This window comes from Penicillium digitatum, chromosome 1 (genome assembly GCF_016767815.1).
Source record: "Penicillium digitatum chromosome 1, complete sequence".
NCBI classification, from domain to species: domain Eukaryota; kingdom Fungi; phylum Ascomycota; class Eurotiomycetes; order Eurotiales; family Aspergillaceae; genus Penicillium; species Penicillium digitatum.
The window spans coordinates 3,314,813-3,338,729 of NC_089384.1; the positions used below are offsets into that span (position 1 = coordinate 3,314,813).

General features: G+C 50.1%; 6 protein-coding genes across 6 annotated transcripts; 1 reads left to right on the forward strand and 5 right to left on the reverse strand.

The window, feature by feature from the left end:
* Positions 1-85: 85 nt before the first annotated feature.
* On the reverse strand, positions 86-1,750 carry Pdw03_3474 (Fungal transcriptional regulatory protein, N-terminal; the record flags this gene model as incomplete). Its single annotated transcript, XM_066100499.1, has 2 exons — positions 86-1,639; positions 1,694-1,750. The coding sequence occupies 2 exons, from the start codon at positions 1,748-1,750 to the stop codon at positions 86-88; spliced, it is 1,611 nt and encodes a 536-aa protein (XP_065955899.1).
* A 4,155-nt stretch (positions 1,751-5,905) lies between these two features.
* On the reverse strand, positions 5,906-7,551 carry Pdw03_3475 (Chromatin assembly factor 1 complex p150 subunit N-terminal; the record flags this gene model as incomplete). Its single annotated transcript, XM_014676666.1, has 2 exons — positions 5,906-7,443; positions 7,530-7,551. The coding sequence occupies 2 exons, from the start codon at positions 7,549-7,551 to the stop codon at positions 5,906-5,908; spliced, it is 1,560 nt and encodes a 519-aa protein (XP_014532152.1).
* Positions 7,552-9,212: 1,661 nt separating this feature from the next.
* Pdw03_3476 (Histidine phosphatase superfamily, clade-1) lies at positions 9,213-10,288 on the reverse strand (the record flags this gene model as incomplete). The annotated part of the gene is made up of 4 exons (XM_066100500.1): positions 9,213-9,502; positions 9,565-9,727; positions 9,811-10,146; positions 10,253-10,288. 4 exons carry the CDS (start codon positions 10,286-10,288, stop codon positions 9,213-9,215), a joined length of 825 nt encoding a protein of 274 aa, XP_065955900.1.
* Positions 10,289-10,822: 534 nt separating this feature from the next.
* Positions 10,823-14,978, reverse strand: Pdw03_3477 (HECT; the record flags this gene model as incomplete). Its single annotated transcript, XM_066100501.1, has 3 exons — positions 10,823-10,945; positions 11,008-14,701; positions 14,773-14,978. 3 exons carry the CDS (start codon positions 14,976-14,978, stop codon positions 10,823-10,825), a joined length of 4,023 nt encoding a protein of 1,340 aa, XP_065955901.1.
* Positions 14,979-15,576: 598 nt separating this feature from the next.
* On the forward strand, positions 15,577-17,023 carry Pdw03_3478 (Zinc finger, U1-type; the record flags this gene model as incomplete). The annotated part of the gene is made up of 4 exons (XM_066100502.1): positions 15,577-15,686; positions 15,765-16,525; positions 16,595-16,953; positions 17,006-17,023. 4 exons carry the CDS (start codon positions 15,577-15,579, stop codon positions 17,021-17,023), a joined length of 1,248 nt encoding a protein of 415 aa, XP_065955902.1.
* Positions 17,024-17,883: 860 nt separating this feature from the next.
* On the reverse strand, positions 17,884-22,328 carry Pdw03_3479 (Gliding motility-associated protein GldE; the record flags this gene model as incomplete). Its single annotated transcript, XM_014676660.2, has 5 exons — positions 17,884-19,905; positions 19,975-20,172; positions 20,255-20,495; positions 20,615-21,973; positions 22,189-22,328. 5 exons carry the CDS (start codon positions 22,326-22,328, stop codon positions 17,884-17,886), a joined length of 3,960 nt encoding a protein of 1,319 aa, XP_014532146.2.
* Positions 22,329-23,917: the final 1,589 nt, after the last annotated feature.

The following is a 23,917-nucleotide window of genomic DNA, read 5'->3' on the forward strand; positions in this document are numbered from 1 at the left end:
AGTAGAGTTTAAGGGGGATCTTTGTCCTAGGCCGGCCAAGAGACATCTTTGTCACTTTTCATGTCAACGCAGCAATCATCATTGACTACGCCAACTCAAAAACTTGAGGTGATGAGCCGTCCATCGGTACTGAAGCACTCGCATCAGCCGGGAGGACCTTTGCGCCGAGGACACCCATTGACGACGCTATGCGATCCAACCAAATCACCGCGCGGGGGTCTTGTGGATCAGAAGTCTTAGACGGACCCCGTCCAAGCTCGGAATGAATGCGAAAGGGGAGGGCGAAGCTTTTCGATGTCGTTGAAGTGGGGGAAATAAGATATTCACTGCCACTACTGGATGGCGTGGCAACAGACGACTCCGGTGAATCCGGGACAGAAATGAAACGCAGTCGGTCTCCAAGACGGTCGGAGAGCTGCTGCAGCGTCTCTATCATACTTTCTGTTCCATTGAGGAGCAGCGATGGACCGGTGTCCGGGAAGGTCTCTGGCACAGGGCCTATAAAGGAACCAGGACGCTGGACGATCCCTTGCTGACGCTCACTATGCGCGCTGATGCATGCCCGAAGCTCCGCAGCGAACGAGCGCAGCCGACGGGAAGTGTCATGTATGCGGCCGATGAGATTTGTAATTGAAATTGTGTCTGGCTCGTCCAGCATTGAAAGTAGGTCACGGGTCTCGCTGATATACCGTGGGCATTTGGCGAGTTCCATGAAAGCCAAATCGGATATTTCTCCGTATACAGACCACTCGCCGGGTTTCTTGCAGTCTTCGGCCCTGACTTTCGTCGCGTAGGATTGCCACTCTTCTTGGTCTAGGAAGCAGGGTTTGCCCTCATAGACTGCTGTGGCAATGAAGAAGCCGCGAAAAGCAATCCAGCACCATCTTCCGAACCCGGTCCCGTGCGCTTCTGGGCCTCGGCTTATCATCAGCCGCTTGGCGCCGTCGGAATGCACGACCCAGGCGTCGGGCGTGGTCTGCGCGTACATCTCGAAGACACTCAGGATGATAGATGTGCATAGCATGTTGTCAGACTTGGCATGGTCGAGTTTCGGAATGGACCGGATAACATCACGCAGCGACTTGGAGTACATTTGTCGACTTGCTTTGAGGAGAGCCTTATCTTGAGTCAGGTGCGCTAAATAGACGGAGCTCAAGCAGCAAACTGCATAGTCGAGGTACACATCCTTGCCAAAATTCATGACGATGTGTTCGGCGAACCCGGGCGTGTTGCCAGACCGGAATCGATTATGATAATAGAGGGTCGGAAACGACGTGCTGATGAAGTCCAGAAATAACTGTGGTTGGGCGGCACGGAAGGACTTGCGCACCAGGGACGGCGACACTTTTTCATCCCAGCCACCCAAGGAGGAGTGTCGTTGCATGAGCGCAATCGCATTGCCACGCACTACTTCTGCAGCGGTAGCGGAGTGACCGTGTACGGGGGGCGATCGGTCGGTTTGGGTTGAGGAGGCAGCCGACGCGGCTGGGCCTGCGCTTCTTCCCTTCCGTCGCGTGTTGGAGCGATGTCGCCGCTCCAGATTGGGGCCTTCGTCTTGAAAGCGAAAGATTCGCCTGTAGCCCGGACAGTCACGACCATATTTCTGGCACTGGCTGCACTCCGGGACTGCCTCGTCACACTGGAGACCTTGTTATTTCGAGAGCTCGATCTTACCGTGGGAATTGACATTTACCTTAATCCGTCGTTCGCGACACAGGCTACAGCCTTTACTGTGCGGAACTCCCACCATGGTGTGTCAAGAACAGTGAGCTATCATCACGGGGTAGATGAAATGCTAATGTGTTCAAGTGCCCATATTTTGGTTTCACGATTCATGAAGCTGTGTAGAGCCGATAACAGCCGAATGGAGTTGATTTGCTGAAAATTGTGAAGCTATCAGCCCTCCGTGGTTGCATGTCGTGAACATTTTGCCAAGCGAAACGTCAAAACGGGCCGTTTAATCTATTTTTATCCCCACATCTTTAATCGAATGGCCTCATTCGAGTCATTTGGACTTTCTTATCTCCTTCAAAAACTCTTCAGGGGTCTTGCAGCCTCACCTTGAATGGCCGGATGTTCCTATCCCTGCCCCTATTCATAAATTGCTTCTGTCGGACGTCAAATGAAACTCGGCAGCATGCCCCACTCATTCTCAACGGTCAAGTCGTCGGCAAGGCCTTTGGTTGTCTTGCAACAAGGGCGTTTGCTGTGTCACTCAAAGGGTCGTGAATCAAGAATATCAGAGATGATCACAGGCCTCCTACGAGCACTTTGCGTACTCCCTCGATGTATTGGGTGTGTTATGAGTTCACACCAGCAAGAGGCGTTGAGGAACTGTGGAACCCTTGAAAATGATGATGCTACCTTGCAAACCGCATACCTTTTTATCGCGAATATGAGGCTTTCCTCGAGAGCTGCGCACTTTTGAATGATTGACCCGATCTATGAAGAACGATTATCTTGGAAGGTTCTTGGTCGATGATGAAGATCGACGTCAAGATGTGTGTGGAATCATCAGTCAAATTCGTTAGGACTAAAGAATTTCCTTTCACTTCACCTCTCAATTCAAAAATGACTCGAGAATTTTCTCCCACGACCTTTCCACCGAGACTCCACTGGCCGGAGATGCCCCCCCCCCCCCCCCCCCCCCCCCCCAAGATCGTAAACTTGATGTTTACGACCCTTTCGACCTCAAACTCGATATGCTTTGCGTTGAATTGTAAATGTATGCTTGCCTTTTATCTGACTGTTCTTGAGAAACGTGGAAGGACTATGCCTGTGACACCCCAGCCGATGTTCTTGGGTATCAAAAGCTTTCCAAGAGTTCGAATATCCCTCCTTCTCCGACTCCAAAATCCCCGTTGATATTTTGCGCTCAATGCCGGACGCTTCATCCATGCTCGATTTGGAATATACAACCTTTGTGGAGGCTGGACAACAGGTGTGCTCTTATGGCTGCAACACACTTGGTAGTCGAAAGTGCTACTTGCCGTACGCTGGTGAAATTGATATGGGTCCTTGCAACGTTCGCCGCATACACCACAAGCTCCAATTGATCCCGCCATGCCATCTTCAGTCCCTCGATTCTAAAGGTGGCGTTCAACACGTGACCAATCGCAGCTGCAAATGTGAGATGTTACAATACACATGTACCTTCAACGGTCATCCCATCGCCCAGGTTCAAACCAAGGTCTCATTCTCATTTGGCTGCCAAGTCCAGAGTTTACGCATGCATACTCGTTTCCTGTTCGATTTCACAAAGTCGACCCCTTCGTAACTGGAAGACTACTAGACCCGGCGGAGTCATATCTGTGTGCGTGAAAATACTGAAAAGTGGGTGAGTCACTTTTTCGTGAAGGTGAGAATCCTTTTGGAAAGATGGATTGGACACCCTGTGAATGATTTAGTTGGGATGTAAGTGAAGAAGGACCACAAGGACCACTGGACAATACCTTGAACCGCAATCTGGGGAAGCGTGAATGGCCGAGCAAGAGCTGGACTCGTAACTATTGCGACCCTTCCTGGAGCTGCTTTTCTTCTTACATTCACCATGACCCTACTTCCACTTCACAAGTTCGACCTTTTTCGGCCGTCTCTAACTGAATCAAGAAGGGGGACGAGATGTATGTTAAAGAAGACATCAGTAAGGCACCACAAGAATGCATAAGCAATGGAACAACTCTGTGAGAGCAAGAATAGTGTACAAAAGTGAAGATCACAGAACCTCTCCTCCAAGCTACTTGTGCCATCAGATTCAATTACCACTTGTCAACATCCCCAGCTACACATTCCTTCCTTTTCACCATCCTCACCAAAAAAATTTAGGCCGGAACCCTGGCTTTACATAGCGCAAGGATGATGTTTACTTTTGATGGGATTTGAAAAAAAAAGTGAGGATCAGGTCATCCCTTTTTAGTTGCTCAGATGTCCACTTAAGAAAGGTGAGAGTGAGTTTGATAGAGACTACTGCGAGGTTCAACTGTAAATATCCTCCTACCATAGGTAAATCGTTTGATATAGTTCTCAGTAGGATTGGAACGAGTACTAAAGACCTTCTTAAACCTCACGACACTTCTACTTCTCTTCACTCTCCTTTTTTTAAGTTCCTATCCCTCTCTATATATATCTTGAGGTATTTTAAATTCCTCACCTCAGTTCTTTGTCTCTCTAACCCAACTTCCTCGGCATCTTCTCATTTCCCAAAACCTGCCGATTCCTCTCAAGTCAAGATCTCATTCTTTTCAGCATCTTGAACATTGAACCCCCTTTTGGGTGAAGCAAGGCGTCTTGCTTCATCTGTTTCTCAGCCAGCTTTGACCTTTCTCTCACTTTGTCTTATGTTGCTCTTTGAGTCGGACCTGAACCAAGGATTGTATCTGAACATGTGGCTGATTCAACTCTTATAGCAAGAGCCATAGAGGGTATCGAGCTCAACCCAAAGAGAAAACCAACTCGTTGCAGAACCAGCTTTACGCCAAGGAACCACACTTGACTCAGCAGCAAGTGAGGGATGCGGCGAGGAACACAATGCTAAATGCTGAACAGCAACACGCGGAGCGTGTTGAGCTGCTAAAGCAGACCTACGAAAAGGAGATAATGGCAGCCAAGGCCGATTACGAGGGGAAAGGGGGGGGGGGGGGGGGGGGGGGGGAAGGTAACAGCGGCAATCAAGGCAAAGGAGCCTGCGTTCGCTTAGCAGCGTGAGGTAGCCGAGAAAGTAGCCAAGGCTACTACCCAAACGTCTTTGAGGGATAAGCTGGCTACCAAGGAAACGCAGCTGGGCGAGCTGCGAGCCTCCAACGCTCAGATTGCCAGTGACCTACTGGTCAAGGAAGAGGAGACAACAAAGCTCAGCAATGAGCTACGGGAGGAAACAGCCGAGCCCATCAAGCTTGGGCCACAGTGACTGGAGTTTCCTGCAGGAAAGTCTCTGGTATAGGACAAGATCGATGGTCGTTACCAGATAGATTGACCGCAAGGCACACGTAATCAACGCCGACTCTGAAATGCTCTTTTAGCGCAACGGCAAATTTACCGACTCCCACAGTTTGATGAGAATGGTCTTCCTTGAAGGAACATTGAAGGCACTCTAAGAGGGAGAAGATTCAATCATCCGTTCATTCACCGTTCCTCCTCCTCCTCGGGAAATCCTGTAGGTGGTGGGTGTCGGAAGGAAAGATTTTTTTTAGGGGGAATAATCCTTCTCATCAGTATGTATGAAATAGCAATTAGGACGGAGTTTAATGACCGCCTCCCGGAAGCGGTCAGTATTGCCGTCGGGCCAGGACTATATGTTCTTACCCTTCATGTTTTATTAGTTGGGGAAGAGAAGAATCCATCCTAGGAGTTCAGTTTATCTCTTTCACCCATCAGTTTGCTTCAAGTCCTTTGGATCTTCCCTTCTGTCGGAAATCAGTAAAGTGGTCCATCTGGAAGGCATCTGGCAAGGATCTCTGGAGGGGAAACTGACTCGCTGAGGGTGGGTCAGGTTTCGGCCTGACAGTGGGCATGCAGAAATCGGACATCACTTGGTTTCTGACTACTGTTCGGAATGAATCGAATCAAACAACCCTGCAACTGGATCTGTCTGTTGAAACGACATCGGATGAGACTTATGCCACGGTTTGTACAGTAATCTAATCATCCTGCTTTTAAATGCTTTAAGATGAACTGCTCTAGCGCGGATGGTCAATCATTTGTGGTCCTCCAGACACCATCTCAAACACTACGCAGCAGCTACGTTGCCTGTTTACTAGGTTTGGAATTGGAACAAGAAATGCCATGTTAACGGCTTGGACTGAAAACAAAAACGCTGTGTAGAATGAAATGATCATGAGGGTAAAAAATAGCCACCACTAAATGCAAAGCAGGATGCGGGAAAAAGGAAAACCCAGGGTATATATGATCAGAACATAGAACTCCGCTTTTTTTCGAGCTTGGTGGCAGAATTTTCCTCCTTGTTGCGCCGGAACCCGAAGAAGCTGCTCTTTTTCGGCTGAACGTGAGGCCGCGACGCCGCGGGGAGAGCCCCGCTGCTGGTAGGGTGGAACCCAACCGTAGACTGTGGTCGGGGTTGCGGGCGTGCTTGCTGTGGTTGAGACTGCATCAAGAGGGTAGAGGATTGGGCTCGAGGATCCATGTGGTCCGGTGCATGGAGGTATGGGCTGTTGGCGAAAGCGGGGGCCTGTGCGTCGTGGGAATGTTGTTGGCGAGAGTGATGGGATGGACGGCCTGCAGAATGAGGCGAGAGTTGGACTGAGGATTGAGAGTATTGGTGGGAGGAAGGTTGAGGGGGTCCGGTATGTCGGGGAAGAGGGTAGGGCCTGGAAGATGGAGCTGGGGCATGCCGTGGCCTTCGTGCTTGCTCTTCTTCTTTCCCATATAACTGTTGCAGGCGTCTGGTTTCATCCTCGACTTCCGCTTCTCGCCGACGCCGTGCTTCGTGTTGCGCGGCGAGAACCTCCTGGCTTCGTCGCTCCTCTTCCTGTCTTGCGAGTTCGTCCTGTCGCCACCTCTCTTGTGGGGCTGGCGATGAGGAGTTCGGGATGTTGAGCCGAGGCGGCGATGACTGTCCCCTCATGGCTGCGCCAGGAGGTCGGGCCTGTGGGTTCTTCCAATCGAGCCTGAGATCACGAGGTGGGGCTGGCGCCACAGTTGCAGTTGGCCCTCCTGCTTGCTTGCGAGCTTGGTTCGGCCCACCGGGAGTGATGTGAAAGGCCTCCTTGGCAGGTCCGAAGAAAATATCCCGAATCGCAACGGCGGCCAAGAGCAGCACGATTTCCAACCCCTTGAAATCCTCCATCTCGACGCGATAGAGATTGGGTTCGTAAAGAGTCAGCTCTTTCAGCCCTTGAAATAGAGCAATGGTGATATCTGGCTCACGGCTCCTTGTGCGCGTGTCAGGAATCTTTGAGGTTTTGCCGTGCAACAGACATGTCAAATCCTTTGACAACTTCCCATCCTTACGCCAGCTGAACCTCAACTTTGGTGTAACATCTGCGATAGAGGGATCAATCTGAGTCTGGTCTAGCGCTGACGCGGACGGAACCCGGAATGAGTTTTGCGGCATCTCAAATTCCCACCGAGCTGGTTTGTTCCACGTTTTGGCATGATATTTTACTGTGATCTCTTGGTCGGGGTTGTAGAGCTGGATGGAGAACTCGGTGGGAAGGATAGGTTCTGAGGGCGGGACAGCGCCACCGTTTGCTCGTATGACATCTGCCGACATGCTTGGTTGGGTCCAATCTGGAGCTACGGCAACCTCGCCGTAGACAATGTCCGTCACATACGGGTCGTACAGCGCGACTCCGTAGCAATTTTGTGATGTTGGGGAGGCGGGGTCAAGGGTGCGCAAGGAGTACGCCGGTTCGGGGTCATTGCCATGTTGACTATGGTATATTGTGCTGATCTGAGGCTGCTTTGAGTTGTTCTTTAGGAAGAACGCTATCCTACGGTCAGTGTGATAACCTTGACGCGGAAGATGACGTAGCCCGCCAAGAGATGAGGGTGCATTAGTCCTTACAACGTACTGGGTAAATTGTCATCAATCATCTTGTTGGGTGTACTGGCAAGAGATTACCCAGGTGGTGCACGAAGTTATATCTCAAGCGCTTGCCGAGAAGTCTGCGCCACGGGACTTGATCGGAGCCTAAAAATAGAATCCCCATTGAAGGCACCAGCATTTGCATTCAAAGTTGCAAAGCCGTCAAGCTCTACAACATACGGACAAAGGTCTCGGCATTCTATGTATGCCATCAAATCTAATTGCCTATCACTGCGCCTAAAAAATCAGATCGAAAAGGTGATCCTCAGAAGTTCAATTCATTCACTGTTCAATATCTCATACGCCCTGTGAAATCCAAACTTGCCATGATGGGAGAGCTGCAGGGAATGACCTAGTTGCTTTTTGTTTAGTAGATAGAATTGTGTGCTATGGATTGGACGAATTATTATGTCTGGTAGAGATGCATTAGTATAGAATCCAAATCGTAAGGAGAGTAGTAAGTCTAGCTCACTATTGAGCTATACGGCTGATCGCTGACCACAGTGCATTGTCACTAATCATTGAGATGGATCTACAGAATTCCGATTAGTAGAGGAGGGGGAGGGAGGATGACTCAGCTGCTTGATCGAGAAAATATGCGATGATGTCCAAAGTAGAAGTATCGACAGGCCTATGCCTCGTTGGTGGCTTTTACAGGAAAGGTGCAACGAACTAAGCCATTCGGTTAATTCTTATCCGAATCTCTGGTTGTGGAAAAATCTTCACAGAGGACCTAATTCAGTCTGTAAGCATATTTCTGTGTATCGGGGTGACCTACTAGATGTATATGATGATGTAAGAACGGTGTACTTGAATAGGCTAGGACGATCTATGGCGTGGTAGGGAATACCTGGATCTGGTTAATAAAGGAAATAAAGGGGTGAGGGTAAGACTGATCAAAGGTCACAGGAATAAACCATAGACAGTTCAGAAGGATGCTCGGATCAGCACTCGTCATCGTCGAATACCAGTGCTCTAGTTTATGATATCTTAGCAAGGATGACTTGGCGAGAGGCCGCCCACCTGTGAGATATAGATAGGTATGATAGTAAGGGGTGTAAAGGACCCTAGATAGAAGGGTTAACGTCTATCTTGCAAGTGAATAGAGAAGATGCTCAGCGGATTGCGCAGTAGGAAGACAGGTGTTGAGCTCCGTCTTGAGCTGGAATGCTCCGGATGATGGGATCAAATGCGAGGGGCTCGACACCCATTATATACATATGGAGAAAATCAAATCTATAATTGAAAGAGGGGTTTCTTACAACTTCTTTGTCGGCATTCTTGTCGAGGCTATTGGCTGTTTTTATCGTGTCCCGAGGCCGAAGAAGGTCTTTGATCACAGCGAAAGATAGTGACAATCCAAAACGAGTAAAAGGTCTCAACAATGAAGGCATTGGTATAATGCATAGTGGTCAGCGTTGTTCTATAGTCTGTTGAAACGGGCACAGGGGGCTAAGTTGGCCAAAGGAGCTCAAGAACCAAGGAAATCAGGGTAAAGAGAGCAACAGACAATGGAGTAACGAGCGTTTAAGATCCAAGGGGTTATGTATGGTGTATGTCAGATCTATGTATATACTGGTTCTATCTTTGTAGCCCGTTGTAATCTGCGACAACCGAAAAAGCCCAATAGCCATGTCCATCAAAGCACACTTTTAATTCACTGCCCGTTTTATAACCGGACCCCATTGACTTCCTCACCTCCAGTGACCTTAGCCGCCTCCCGATCAGCAGTGCTCATCTGCAATCCCTGGTCATCCCAGCCCTGGGTTCCCTTCTTATACAGTGTCTTCTGTTCCTCCCGGCTGGGCATAGGTCCAGTCTTGCCCCGGCGCAGCCGCGAGTCAAATGTCTCCTCAAGTGAGGCATTGTCACCGTCTAGCGGGTATCCCTCCAGATCGTCTGTGTGTGTTTCCTCGCTGAAAGAGAATGTACGGTACTCGGTATTGGACCAGCCGGTACCTATGAGAGTGAAAAACAACGTTAGCGGGAGGATCCCTTGCAATCATAGTCACTTCACATACCCTGGAACTGGCTGCTGTCCTCCCAGTCTTCAGTGAAATAGTGCAGGAAGCCACCGTGCGTGACCATGACTATTTCCTTCTCTGGGCGGGCTTTCAACCAGCGACGGGCTGCACGAGCGCGTTCCTTGATGGCGTTGTTGATTGGGGCGTAACGACCGGATAGCTTTTTGGGAGAAAATGGTGAGTACACAACATGCTAGATACTATTGGAGCAACTCCCGCGCCCCAGAAAGGTGACAAATATACCTTACTATTCCACCCATCTTGCACAAGATCCAAGTCAACTCCCGTCTTGAATTCCTCCTTCAAAACGGAAGGTTCGCTGCCAGTATCACATGGAACATCCGATATCTCCTGAACATCCGGTAGGGCAATAATCTTCAAGTCTGGCCTTGACTTCAAGACAGGCGCAAAGCTCTCGAGCGCAGTGTAGAGGGTACGACGGAGGGGCGAAGCGGTTACCAGGTCAATGTGGGCATGGCGAGGGAAATTCTCGCGGAGCTTTTGGCATTGCTCGTGGCCAAGGTCAGTGAGGACGGGGTCTTGGATGACATGGTTGGCGGTGCAAACATTGTGCAGGCCCTGGAATTATCTGTTAGCTCGACTGAGCAATGAAGAGCCATGCTGCAAATCAATAGTCGAGGGCTCAGGGCGTTGGGTTGCGATCATTGTCACAGGATGGACATACTTGGGCGTGGCGGACGCAATGAATGATTGGGGCCATGCTCGGTTTTAAAGGGTATCGAATGTATTCCTGGTAAATTTCATGTTAGAGACTGGTAGGAGCTGCAGGAGTTGCAGATAGTGAAGACGCTGAGAGGGCTTATCGCGGGCGTGGGGTGATAGAAGTGGAGGGCTTGGGTAAGGTGAGCGGGTTAAGTCGGAGTGCCTTTACAGAGTAAATTTAGCCCCAAAAGAAGTCGGGAATTATAAGGAATGTGATTCAGAGATATATAGAAAAGCAAATTAATAAACAACTCCTAGAAGTCAATGTTAAAGAGTCATCGAACCCCCCCCCCCCCGGACCTCAGAAGTCCGATCTGGTCATGTTAATTTGCCGAGGGCCACATCGTCAAGCGAACCACAGCTCTGTACTGGAGTCCGATGGAGATCTACTAAAATTGGATTTGTCTACCTTAATGGGGGGTCATCTTGAGATGTCTAGTGGAAGGGTGAGTTCTTCACGAAAGAATGCCAACACCATATCGATGACATATAGAACAAATGGGTATGTATACGCATTGAAATGAACAACCTTTTATGCAACGCCGAATCCTTGGGCGTTTTCGAGAGCCTTGTCAAGCTTTGTCGCCAAAGCCTCCCTTGACGAGTACTCTGGCAAAAGCAAACGTCCGAAGCACGTCAAGCTAGTAGGAAGACGCTAGAAGAACAATCAGTATGACAACCCCATTCATGTAGGTTACAGAAATTTGCAGAACTTACCAAATCTCCAACGCCATTTTTCTGAATCACAAACATTAGGCTTGAGATCCCGTTGACGGGTACTCGGTCACTAGCAGTAACGAATTCGAGTAACTGGGCCCTCTTCTCATTGGGGTATTCTTGGATAATATCCCAGAAATCACGAATGACACGATGATCAGGGCCAAATCCGCCCTCATACCGGGCATGGTTCTCGAGCTCTTCTACGTCAATTGATTGAATTCCTTCTACCACGGTTTTCAGCGCTTCCGGGGAGAATATGGATAGAGCTGATCGGTCTAGGCACGTGTTGAACCCCCTCTGGAAGGCTTCAAACTGGGGTCGAATAGACTTGTCTGTGAGCCAGAAGATGTAATCCTTGACATACTGGTGTCGGTTTGTATTGGTCACAAGAGCGGCTTCTTCAGCCGGAAGTACAGAGGATTGAAGTGGTGTGAACTCAGACACTAACTTGACGGCCGTGTCTGAGGCAGGCTCGCAGGATGTGAAATTGCTAGCCCCCTTGACTGCAGCGAGGGTTGGTGATCTCAATACCTCAGGGTTACAATAAGCAGGTACATCCATCCAGGCGCTGGAGCCCGCGATAGGAGCCGGCGCAGTGATTCTGACTTGGCTGGTGAGAGGCCACGCCGCATCACGATCAACCTTTTGCATATCGACCGTCTCTATACTTCCAAAGGTTTCGAAACTGAACTCGTAGGTTCGTGTGAAAACATCGCCGACATCACCATCTTTCCATGCCACTAATGTGTCGAGCCCTTGGCTAAGCTCCGGCCATCCATCCCGAATGTGGTCCAGATGCTTTACCTTCAGGCCCAGCATTTTGCGGTAGAAAGCAGTAGGAAGATTCACAGGAAGGGTCAGGCCGTTGTAAATTGCAATAGACATCAAAAGACCGATAAGTTCGAACTTGTAGAGAGGTTCCAGTGAGCACGGTTGGAACCAAGACATCCGGTGTGGAGTATCAACTGTGAACATGCCATAGGACGGGTCAAAAGCTTGACCCATTAGCAAACGGAAGAACTCTTGTTGAACACCACCATGGTCAAGTCCTTCTTCTCCTTCATCCATACCCATCTGCACCTTCAAAGGTCGCATCAGTTCTCGCTTTTCCCGCCGCCATAATTGGCTCAAGGCATCGGAAAGAATGTTGTCTCGGCGGATAACAAGAACAAGGTAAGTGGACATGGAGGTTTTCATGCGGGTGAGGAGTCGAGGATCATCGGAAATTTGAATAGCACCGAAGGCAGTCTGAGTGACATGTCTCGTGGTGGTCATAGCAGCCTCATAGGACTTGGTCATAGCAGAATAGTTCAAAGCACGAAAGTAGATCACGAGAGAAGACGGAGGGAAAAGGAAAGAATATGACAGCAGATGCATGGTTCGGTTGTTTGGGTGACCTCCAACCCACCCCACGGGCATATCCAATGGGTCCAGCCGCTCCGTGAGAAGAGGAGTGTGGAAGTCTTCGGGTAAAAGACCTAACCTGGTTCGTTCCTTGTACATCGAGGCTAAGATCTGAATGGCACCGCCGGCTGGGCTGCTACGAGCCATCTCGGGGTTGCCATCCCATTCGCGCAAGAAAAGAGTTCTAAGCCACTCAACAATGAGTGAAGCTGGGCTGATGGAATCAGCAGGCTCATCGCTGCCAGCAGTATGATAGGTGTGGTATTCACTCAGATAGTCAATCACGCGGTCCAGCACACTGAGTCTTCGTTGTTGTGGTACGTCTAAGCTGTACACTTGGCGGGCTTTGGAGATTTCATGGTATGCCAGTCGTGCAGTAAGAGCCCGCACGAGGCGATTAATAAGGCGGAGACCTAATTCGTGCTCGAATCTGTCCGTCACCTCGATTGCTTGCTGAGCATTCTTCGAAGGTAGCCTACGCATGTCCGACAGTGAAGCTACAGACCCAGCGGCACGCATCCGAATCACCAATTTCCAAGTTCCCAAGTCAATGGTAGGCAAAAAGCTGACCAAAGTGAACAAGGCAATCGTGGCAATGTAGGCGGCATCAGGATCCGACAAATATTCTTCACTTGTAGATTCCGACACTCGCCGGGGAACGACCGGAAGGACTGCAGGTCCTGTCATTGTCGAACTGCGAGAGGATCGGCGGGACGGCCGTCCAGATGAGGTAAATCCCCGCGGGGGAACAAATAGCTTGTCCAGAGAGCTCCACAGGCTGTGTAGTGCAATATCCCAGGGGCAAATCCTAAACAGGCGTTGCAGTGATAAGCGCAGACTGGCAACATCGAGGCGTTTGAAAGTAGTCCCGATCGTATCCGTTGACTCGCTACTAAAGGAGCGCAAAATTTGACTGGGGTTGCTGAACACAAAGAATGCACTTTGAGCAACGAACGGAAATGCTTCACGCTGACGAAGAGTTGCAAAACGCCAATCCGGCTGCTCAAAGCTGCCGGTGCACTGCATACGATCAAGTTCTTCCTCCCAGCAATAAGCATCTTCCGCAGATTCAACCATGATCTGTGACAGGCCATCGATGATTTCAGGGGTAAGATGAGTGACTGTCTGAGCCAGCGGAAGTGTGTCTGTGTGAGTTTCGATGGGGGGTTGCGTTGGCTTGCGCTCGCTGGGAGATTGGGCAACAGAAGGGGGGAGAGGGCGAGCAGGAGGCATGGGCTCCGTGCTTCTCGTGCTATTGATAGGAGATACCTCGTCTAGCAGCTTCTGGCTATCCCAGGAGACACGTCTTTTGCTTTTGCGGTGTTCCTTCGGGGGAACCGAATCGACTTCTCCAATTCTTCCGCGGTGCTTTTGCGGACGGTGCTTTAATGCTGGTGGGGAGGGTAAGCTAACAAATTCATCAGAAGAAGCCACCGGGAGCTTCTTGTTGAATTCTGGTCTCCTTTTGTCGTCAAGGCTTGAACGCGGACTCTGGCGCCAATGATCAACCTCGGAGACTGATAGTCGTTTGACATGCTGGTTCTGAAACTTGAGCTCGACCGCGGGGGGTTGAGATGCCGATGTTCGCGATGAAGGGGTACGAGGTTGAGAGTCAGGCCGGGTTGAAACCATGGAACTGCCCGTAGTTTTGATATCTCTGCCCGAAACTTTGTCGGTATGGTAGTGGTGCTTCTCATCAATGGATGAATGGTTTGTGGCTCCCGGTGCAGGTGATTTTGAAGATGGCTCCAATGTGTCAGGAGCACGGCGAAGGGGAAGCCATTCGACCATGCGGAGCGAGATTGTATCGAAGAGGTTCTGTGTAAAAGATTTGGGGTCTTTTAGTTGTTGCTCCGCCGTATGGTCAAGATTTCGAATATAGCTACCGCCGGTACGGATTTGTGGCGAAGAATCCCCATCTGTAATTTCTGACACAGCCGATCTATCTTGTGAAGAACTGGACGCGTCACGGGCCGGGTGATCTTCATCGTAGCGATCCGGTTTTAACGACCTGCTAGCCGCCGCCGTCTGTGCTTCAAGTGTGCGGGTTCGGCGCAGGGAAATCCGATGGTAATCTTCTGCTGTCAACTGCGGCGGAGGCTTAGGCACGTTCAAACATAAACCTGTCTCCGGGTCGTCTAGGCTAGCGAGATAGCATGCCAGGGTCCTCGCACTGAGCTCCGTGTATCGACGATATGGTCCTTCACTGAGTCTTCGACGATGACTAGCACATGTAGAGGTTCGACATCCGGGATCATCGCAGCCGTGAAGCAATTGAGCTTTGTACCTATCCATCCAAACCAATTAGTGTCATGCGGAGTTAGGAGGTCAAGGCTCAGCATTCGGAGTTCCACTCGCCTGCGCACTAAGCCGTTGAATTTTCTCCTTCGATCATCGCGATACCGTGGTAACACTCTTGAGGGATCAGACACCTCGATAGTGTTCTGTATGAGCGCATCCGATGCGTTTGGTGGGAGCTTTGACCGATAGCTGTGAGTTCGCCTGTGACCGGGGGGTTGCGCAATGTCGAGGTCTTCGATGGAACCTCCGCGGAGCCTTGTCATTTTTTAGCAGAGTAGCATGTCTGAGGGTCTGAAATAGCTATATGCGAAGATGAGCGCTAGTTGTTCGCTCGTCTCCACGCGTTGAACATGTGCGACCAAGAGGCTGTCATTGACAACGTAGTAAGATGACGATGCCTCAGGCAAATCATATCCACTCTTGGGCTCGGAGTTGTCGGAAGTCAAATAGTCCGGCGGACCTTGGGTTACTCAGCCGGTTGACCTTTTCGGAGATGACTAAGATGTCTATGAACATCACGCTTACTGGAATAGGATTAGTAGCGTTTCAGACGGGCTTAGTCGCTCGATAAGAAACATAATTTCGAAGGCAGATCAACCCTGGATGACGGTCTATCGAGTGCATAAAGACTCACTCGCAGGATCATTCCCTTTCAAGAATTCTTCTCTCTTACATCCATCTGGGTCTCATCACTTTCATACACTTTGATCATCAATCTGCATTTAGTTCATCAAAAAAACCATCGAATTCGACCGAAGGCAGAGCCTTCACATGTACCCCGCCTACAACAAATATTCATCCCACAAACCACAGGGAAATCCCGCCCTTTCAACCACCAACGATTCTCGAAAAACCACCGGTATGTCGTCGATCAACCAAGACGCAGCCTCGCTGCAATACACTTGCAACACCTGTCTCGTTGCCTTCCAACGCAGCGATGCGCAGAGGGATCACATGCGCAAAGATTGGCAGTAAGTCTTGAAAAAAAATTTTTAATCCATCATTGGTTCTCTATCCTTGTTGCGACTTCAGAGGTTGATTTGCCCTAGTTTATATAACATGAAGCGTCGCATCGCTTCTCTACCACCCGTCACTCTCGAAACTTTCAACGAAAAAGTTCTTGCCGCCAAAGCTACATCCAACGAGGCCGCCGCAAAGGCTTCATATGAGAAGACTTGCCATACTTGCAACAAGGCATTCTACAGCGAAAACTCGTATCAAAACCACATCAAAAGCTCAAAACACAAGCAACGTGCGGCCAGCCTACGTAAGGATGGCGATGCTGCCTCCGTCCAGAGTTCCGCTTTCTCTCTCGGCGAACCCGTGACCAAGTCCGACAATGACGTCAGCAAAGTCACCGAGGGCCTCAAGACTGCCACCATTGATGAAGAAGAAGACGAGGATATGGAATCTGATATCAAAAAAGACGGATTTTTGGCGACTCGCTGTCTCTTCTGCAAAATCGAATCAGCCGATATCCACACCAACGTGGACCACATGCGCATCGACCACGGCATGTTCATCCCCGAGCAAAAATATTTGGCGGATCTCGATGGCCTCGTGAACTATCTCTACCGGAAAATCACCGAGAACTTCGAATGCCTTTACTGTCATGCCATCAAAAACGACGCACAAGCCATCCAGACCCACATGCGCGACAAGAGTCACTGCATGATTGCCTTCGAATCCGAAGAAGAGCAAGTTGAAATTGGCCAATATTACGACTTCCGGAGCACCTACTCCGAAGATGAAGACGAGTCCACTGCCGAGAGCGGTGGCGTCAAAGTGAACGGAGATGGAGAGGACCAAGGTTGGGAAACCGACAGTTCCGCATCCTCTGTCGACGAGGACGATCTTGACTCATACCGAAATGCATCAGGCGCCTACGAGGCAGACTATGAGCTCCACCTTCCATCTGGAAGGAGTGTCGGTCATCGCTCGCTTGCCAAATATTACAAGCAAAACCTTCTCAAATACCCCACAGCCGCCGAACGAGCTGCCCGCCAGCTTGCCATTGCCAATGGAGAAATCGAGGAGGAACCGCCCCGCGGCCGCCCCAGCCATCACCGTGCCCTTATCACTCGTGCCAACGGCGGCATGGGTATGATTGGTGTCACAGCAGAACAGAAGGAAGCTGCCCTTACTGCTGAGCGCCGCGAGAGAACTCGGGCCCTCCGTCAAGAGAACCGTTACGTTGCCCGTGTCCAAAGAGCCAACAATCACCAGAAGCACTTCCGCGTATGTTCCACCTGTGCTTTTGCTTTTATTTCAAAACTAACTTCCTCCCCAGGATCCCCTTCTGCAATGATCGCTTCACCACAGCATCAACGGGAAATCACATTGATCGACCGGTTTTCAATCAAGACATCGTCTTTTCGATGTCACCAGCGAAACATTCGCCAACACCACAACACATCGACAACCACCGCAGTTCTTCAACTGCGCGTCTGTTACTCCCGTGCCGTGAGACTGCTCGACCTTTGGCAACCTTTGGGCTTCTACAAGCCCTTCGATTCAGCAACGAAACAACCAAGTGAGGTACTCTTTCCGAGCTGGGCCATTTTCTCAAATGAGTTTTTCAACCCGGTCGGTTTTAACGAGGCCTCACCGAACATTGGACAACTTAATGGAGGGACGTCTGTACGGATAGCGATTACATGTTGCACATACCTTTTGTTACAGCTGTCGTCAGTGTGTCGTCATCTCATCATGTTTTATGGGGGAGTCTTTTGGAAAATCTTTCATGTATCTAGTCAGAGCAAATCCAAACAAAAAATGCCCAACTTGTGTCTCGCGAGTCATGCTCATGCAATAATTGTAGATGTAGCCGGCTGCATGTTGGATTCATTTCGAGTCGACCTCTCCGCCAACGTCGCATTTTAAATAAACTCATGCTTTCTACAAAATCTAGGACCGAAATCTACGTCTCAAGAACCCCTACAGCAAAAAAAGGTTCCACAGGGGACTAAGATATTTCTGGCCTCTCAGTTAGCATGCACGGTTAAAAAGCCGTGCAACTATCCTTGGACGGCTTCGGGGCACTTCTACATCTCATGGATATGGGCATAGTTTTGGTACAAGAAATTCAGTTTCAATGGTTTAATTGACAAAACTGATGGCATATCAGAAGAATGGTTCATTGGAGTAACGGCTCATCCGAGTAATGGCCTATCGAAGTAAAGGCTGGTTCTCCGAGGGACCGCCATCAGACTTCGAAATTTTGCCATGCTTCTTTCGGCGGCGCTTCTTTTTTGATTTTGCCCGGCCACTGTCGGGGGTTTCCGATTTTGTGTCGTCGGTATCAAGGACTGAAACGTTGATAAGGTGGTCGTCAGGATGGCGATGATGGCCTGATGGATGGATTTCACCATCTGAAGAGCTCGTGCAATTTGCATGAAGGACAACTTTGCGAATACCATTGACATCCACGACCTGTTCTGTGATGCTACCACTGCGCGCCGGTCCGCGGTGGTGGTAAATCAAGCCTGGTGCACCTGATGATTTGATACTGCCTTCGTCACTACTAGCCTTCCGCGTCGACCCAGAACGCGGTTGGTTTTCGGAGTCGTCACGTAAAGCACCACTACTAGCCTTCCGCGTCGACCCAGAACACGGTTGGTCTTCGTGCTCCTCACGGACAGCCTCTGGAATGGAGACTTGAGGAAGGTCTTTGTATTGCTGAGCACCAGTGCCTTTGCTCACGCTGTCCTGTGAAGCCATGGTGCCGTAGCCAATTTTGAGAGCATACGCACCATCTTTGGCGTCTGTTCCAGTGGTGTTGAGCAAGCCTGCGCCTATGCCACCTTGGTATCCGGTAGAAGAAGGGATAAGCTTTTGGGAGTCGGAGGTGCTATGTCCGGACTCAAAGTCGGTTTGTCCGGAACGGGATGGAGAGGTGCTGTTGCGCTTTATTTTAACGGCATGGTAACGGGTTTGGCGTGGCCTGCTGGCCAGGTTGGAGGGACCAAGATGTTTCAAGTGTTCTCGAATCTCATCTGTGGTGCCAACTTGTGTGACTACTTCACTTGCTGAATCTGGATGGATATCGGCATTGGCTTTACGAAGTTGAAAGCGTGGAAGGGGTGCTTCCACAGAACTGCGGCGTCGAATCAAGTCGGAAGGCTTAGGGAGAGATGAAGGTTGCGTGGAATTTTCGTCAATCAAGTCGCCATCGGCGACAACAGAGGTGTTCAAAGGAGGCTCCTCGACGATCCTGCCTTTAGCGACACGAGACTTAGGTGCAGGTGTCATTCGTCGGATGGCTTTGTGGACATCAATAAAGACGTCAGATTCGTCAATGATTTCTTCTCCAATCAGTTCTTCAATGACATCTTCCAGGGTGACGACTCCAAGAGCGCCACGATCCTCACTGGGATATTCAGAGACAAGAACCATGTGTGACTTGCCCTCTTGGAAGAAATTCACAATATCCAAACAGCTGGTTTCAGGGCGCGTTTCAGGAAGTGTGGCCAAGGCAAAATCACGGACCCGTTTGCAATCTTCTGGGTCGTATGTAATAAGCATCTTGACAAGGAGCATGCCAACAAAATTCATCGGATTCTCAGGGGCGTGGATGGGAATGCGGGAATATCCTTGGGAAAGAATATGGTCCATCGTGCGTTCGTCCAAGACAGTATCGGCAGACATTGTGAAGACATCGTCCATTGGCGTCATGATGCTGCCTACTGACTTCTCTTTGAGGTCGAGAACTGCACTGATAATGGTCACTTCATCGGAGTTCAATTGCTCTCCGGCTTCACCCAAGGTTTTGTGGAGAGTGACGAGTGTTTTCAATCCGGCCTTTTTGTAGATGGTACCATGGTCCTCTCCAAGAAGCCTGTCTAGCAATTTTGCGATTGGCCAAGCGACTGGAGACATGATATACATCAAGACCAAGACGCAAGGTGCCATCCAGGCACCGATGGGAAGACCGTAACGAACGCAAATGGACTGTGGAACAATTTCACCAAAGATGACAATCAGAGCAGTACTTCCTAGAACCGCCGGCCAACCACCACCGAGGGTTCGGTCAAGAACAATGGGTAAGGTTTCGTTTGTGATCACATTGCTGAGGAGGAGCGTGACAAGAACCCAGTGTTTTCCGTGGTTCAAGAGATTGAGAACACTGGCGGCATTTTTCCTTTCGTGCCCTTCACCTGATGTCTTAATGACCTGGAGATAAACTTCATCCTGTACGAAGCAATCAAGACGTCAGCCTGGTTCATCGGGGAATTTTTAGCTGTCTTGGAAATAGCTGACCTGTCCCATTAAGGCAATTGTAAGGCCCGCAAATGCTCCACCACTCAACACAAGAGCAGCCGAAAATCCCAAATAAAGCCATAAACTCGGATCGCTCGGTTCCTTGAGGGGTTCTGTGTCGCGGGATGATAGAAAAACAGGCGAGAGAATTGGCGCAGCAGTGGTCAAAGGAAATTGCGATAGGGCAATGAGAAGAAACTTGGCCAGACTCAGCATCAATGGCCGAGCGGCAAATGAACGGTATGGCGAAGAATTCATAAGAGGAGCGTGGGTGACTAACGGGGCATGCTGTGATGTAATGGACGTCTATCGCGGGGAGATGGAATGGGTAAACTGGGCAGATAGGGATAGGGCAGATGGAAGGAAGAGGAGTAGGAGGGTGGTAGATGAAGACAACAAGGAAGAAACGAGGGGGAACAGGACCTTGGAATGGTGAGAATGACCTAGGAAGTGCTGGAAGGAGGACGACAGAGTGAGCAAGCTGCAGGATGGCGTAGATTGGAAGTCGGGAGGCCGGGACGCTTATTAAGCACCAAGCCCCATGCCTCCGATCGCCTGGTTGATATCTGCGGTCCGTAAATCTGCCAGTTCTTGGCCGAGTTCGCGCGTCTTGCCCTTCCAACACTCGGATCTCGCATACCACCTCTCAGCGTCTCCTGCAAGATCGCGACATGCAGCATCCAGTCCTTCCACATCCTCTTCAAGGTCCTCATATTCCTCAGCAAGAGTTTGATTTTGGTTCGAAAGAGCTTGATTTTCCTCCGCCAGAGTTTGATTTTCCTGTGCAAGAGTTTCATTGTCCCCTGCAAGAGTTTGGTTTTTCTCCGCAAGAGTTTGGTTCTTCTCCGCAAGAGTTTGGTTTTTCTCCGCAAGAGTTTGATTTTTCTCCGCAAGAGTCTTCTTCTCGGATTTCAAGTTCTCATTCTCATCTCGCAGTCTCTTGCCGGTCTGATTGTAATCGTCGTTCTCCTGCCCAAGCCTGATGAGCTTGGCCGTTTCCTCCCCTAGCTCATTGTAGAGCTTTTTTATCTCCTCATCCTTGACCAGTAGGTCACTGGCAATCTGACCATTGGAGGCTCGCAGCTCGTCCAGCTGCGTTTCCTTGGTAGCCAATTCGTCCCCTAAAGACGCTTGGGCAGTAGCCGTAGCCACTTTCTCGGCTACCTTACGCTGCTGAACGAATGCGGCCTCCTTTGCCTTGATTGCCGCCACCATTTTCCTCTCGTATTCGGCCTTGGCTGCCAGTATCTCATTTTCGTATGTCTGTTTTAGCAGCTCAACACGCTCCGCGTGTTGCTGTTCAGCGTAAAGCATTGTGCTCATCACCGCATCCCTCACTTGCTGCTGGACCAGCTCGTGGGAGATGTCGGGAGTCACCTGAATTTGCTGCTGGAGGCATGCGTTCTCATTGCTGAGCGCGGTGGCGGCGTCGTGAAGAGACCGAATCTGGTCGTCCGTGCGGGCCACATAGCCTCGAGCCTCGCTCTCGAACTTGACCAGCTTCGACTCCCACGCCGCATTGACGATCGCCACCTGCGCAATGGCAGTGAATTTTTTTGCCGGCCGACCACGTCCTCCCTTCCCAACTCCGTAATTTTTGGCAGGGTCCCAACGAGGACGTCCCTTCATCCCGTGAACGGGATTTTCCTGGGCCTGCTGCTGGAGGTATTCCAGGTCCTCGAACTTGCGCCGCCACTGGCGACACTCGACGATGACCCGATCCTTCGCAAGCAGGGATTCCTTGATGCCCCGGGAGACATTCGTCAGTCGAGAATCCAGGTAGCGGACCTCCTTTTCATGACGTTTCTTTTCGATCTCCCGGGCTATCTCGGAATCACGAACTTGTGCCTCCGTGCCAAGGAGCTGCTGCTCCAAAACCCCCACCAAGGCTCTCAGCTTCTTTTCAGCCTCAGTGGTTTCGGCGTGGTAGTTTTTCTCTGTTGGCTCGCAGACCAACACGGCTACTGATTGGATTAAACGAAACAACCAGAGACGGGGACTACTCTATGTTAGTTTCCAGAATGTTTCTGGATGGGTATTTGGATGGGTATTTGGATGGGTATTTGGATGGGTATTTGGATGGGTATCTGAATGGGTATCTGAATGGGTATTTGGGAAAGGCATCATTGGCTACTCTTTTGGTGTCATGAGACATAACCCTAGGTGTTGGCCATACGGAGGGCACACGTGAGAAATAAAACTCCCTAAACTTACCCGCTGAAAAAGCAAGTTCCCGCCACCGAGACGGTGAAAATAACAACGACGCTTCCAACGAGTTGGAAGAGGTCAGTGTGCCAATATGCGGCCATGGCCACAAGAAGCACGAAAAACACGAACGAATTGATACCAGGCATCGTGGTTGAATTAGAAAAAAACGAAAAAATCGATTGAGACGGTATGACAAAGATGAGGAGAGAGAAGAAAGAGAAGAGAGAAAACAAGATCAACGTTCACCTTTAAAGATGAGTCCTACGCGTTCCTTCCTTCCTGAACGACTACCCATTCAAATGATCCCCTGCCCATCCAAGGCAGCCTTCAGACATCCCTCTCCAAACGAACCGTTAGCACATTATCAATTAAGGGCCTTGTCATACAACAGTATACGTCTTAGTATCTAAATCGTGTTTTGTTGTGGAGTTTAGATTCAATAAATTAAACTTCGCGGCCCGTGTGGGGTACATACATGATGAACCTTGGAATTGACGGATCGGGTTGACGTCACAAAGCAACATGATTGCCAACCCTGAGGCTTCTCTAGGTGCCACTGGGCCGGGGCTATTCTGATTGGAAAGTAGTCCCTTCAAACAAGTGGTTTTTAACCCGCTCAATATTTTCTCGTCGATCACCGTTCCCAAGCCCGGCCTTTCGGGTACATGTGGATATCCGCCGAACCATCAATCTTTTGGACAAGTAACTTATTCTGAATAGTCTAAGCATCGTGAAACAGCAGTGGCAATGGCTCATAGGGACTGGGCTCTTGCTAAACCTCCCTTGGGCTCCACTGAACGGCAGCATAGGCATGTATCGTAGCTCGAGACGCAAGATGATTTAACACAAGTAAAACTGTAAGCCCTCCCCCCACAAATGCTGATACTCGGCTGGATGGTGTCAGCATCAACTCCAGCTATCCCATCGCAAATATTCGTCCTATCCCATTCTCTTTGGCCCCAAGCCACAGGGACCAGGGCTCTTGTGTAGTGTTCAAGGGGCGCTCTGGTAAATTTGACAGCGAGGAAGGCATCGGGAGACCTTCAATTATGGCACTGCTCTTATTTGCTCCACTGCTGATATCCTGCTTGTGTTCTCAACGACAAGGGTTGCATGTCGGCCAGTTGCATGGCAAGTCGACTGGAATAGCTGCTTATCGCGCTCAAGTCTTCCATAAATTACGGCCAGAAGGGCATCAAGCCTCAAGTTGAGGTACTGATGCGCCTCTGGTACCGCAGCTGGGGCAGGTTCCAACATTGAGTCCGTGGAAAAAAAAAGTCTCACTGACGACCGAGAAAGCGAATATCCGCACAGACCTTTATCCGCGAGCGAATGGTATTTCTCAGCAGCTTGCAGATGGGTCTGCCTTTGAATTGACTAGAAATATCCCCAAGCGCGAAATCTATTGCACTGAATGCACCGAAAATGTTTCTGGCCTCGAGTATGCCTCTGCGCGATGAACAGAAGTAGGGTTTGCGAGGGCCTGCAGCTCATTCTAGGTAACAACGCGCATGTTAGGGTCAAATCCAATCAATATAGACGTAACAATTGTGTTCACCACACTACGAACTTTTGCCGGCCCCGGCGCGCCATCGAGAATCGGGATGTCCCCTCGCCCCGTCCAACAAGTCCCGTGTCGGTTTCAATGCTCACTAGGCAGCTCAAGGATAGTTCATCGATACCGTAAGGATAGTCAGTACGGCTAGCACCCCGGATGATGTACAACTTGATCGAG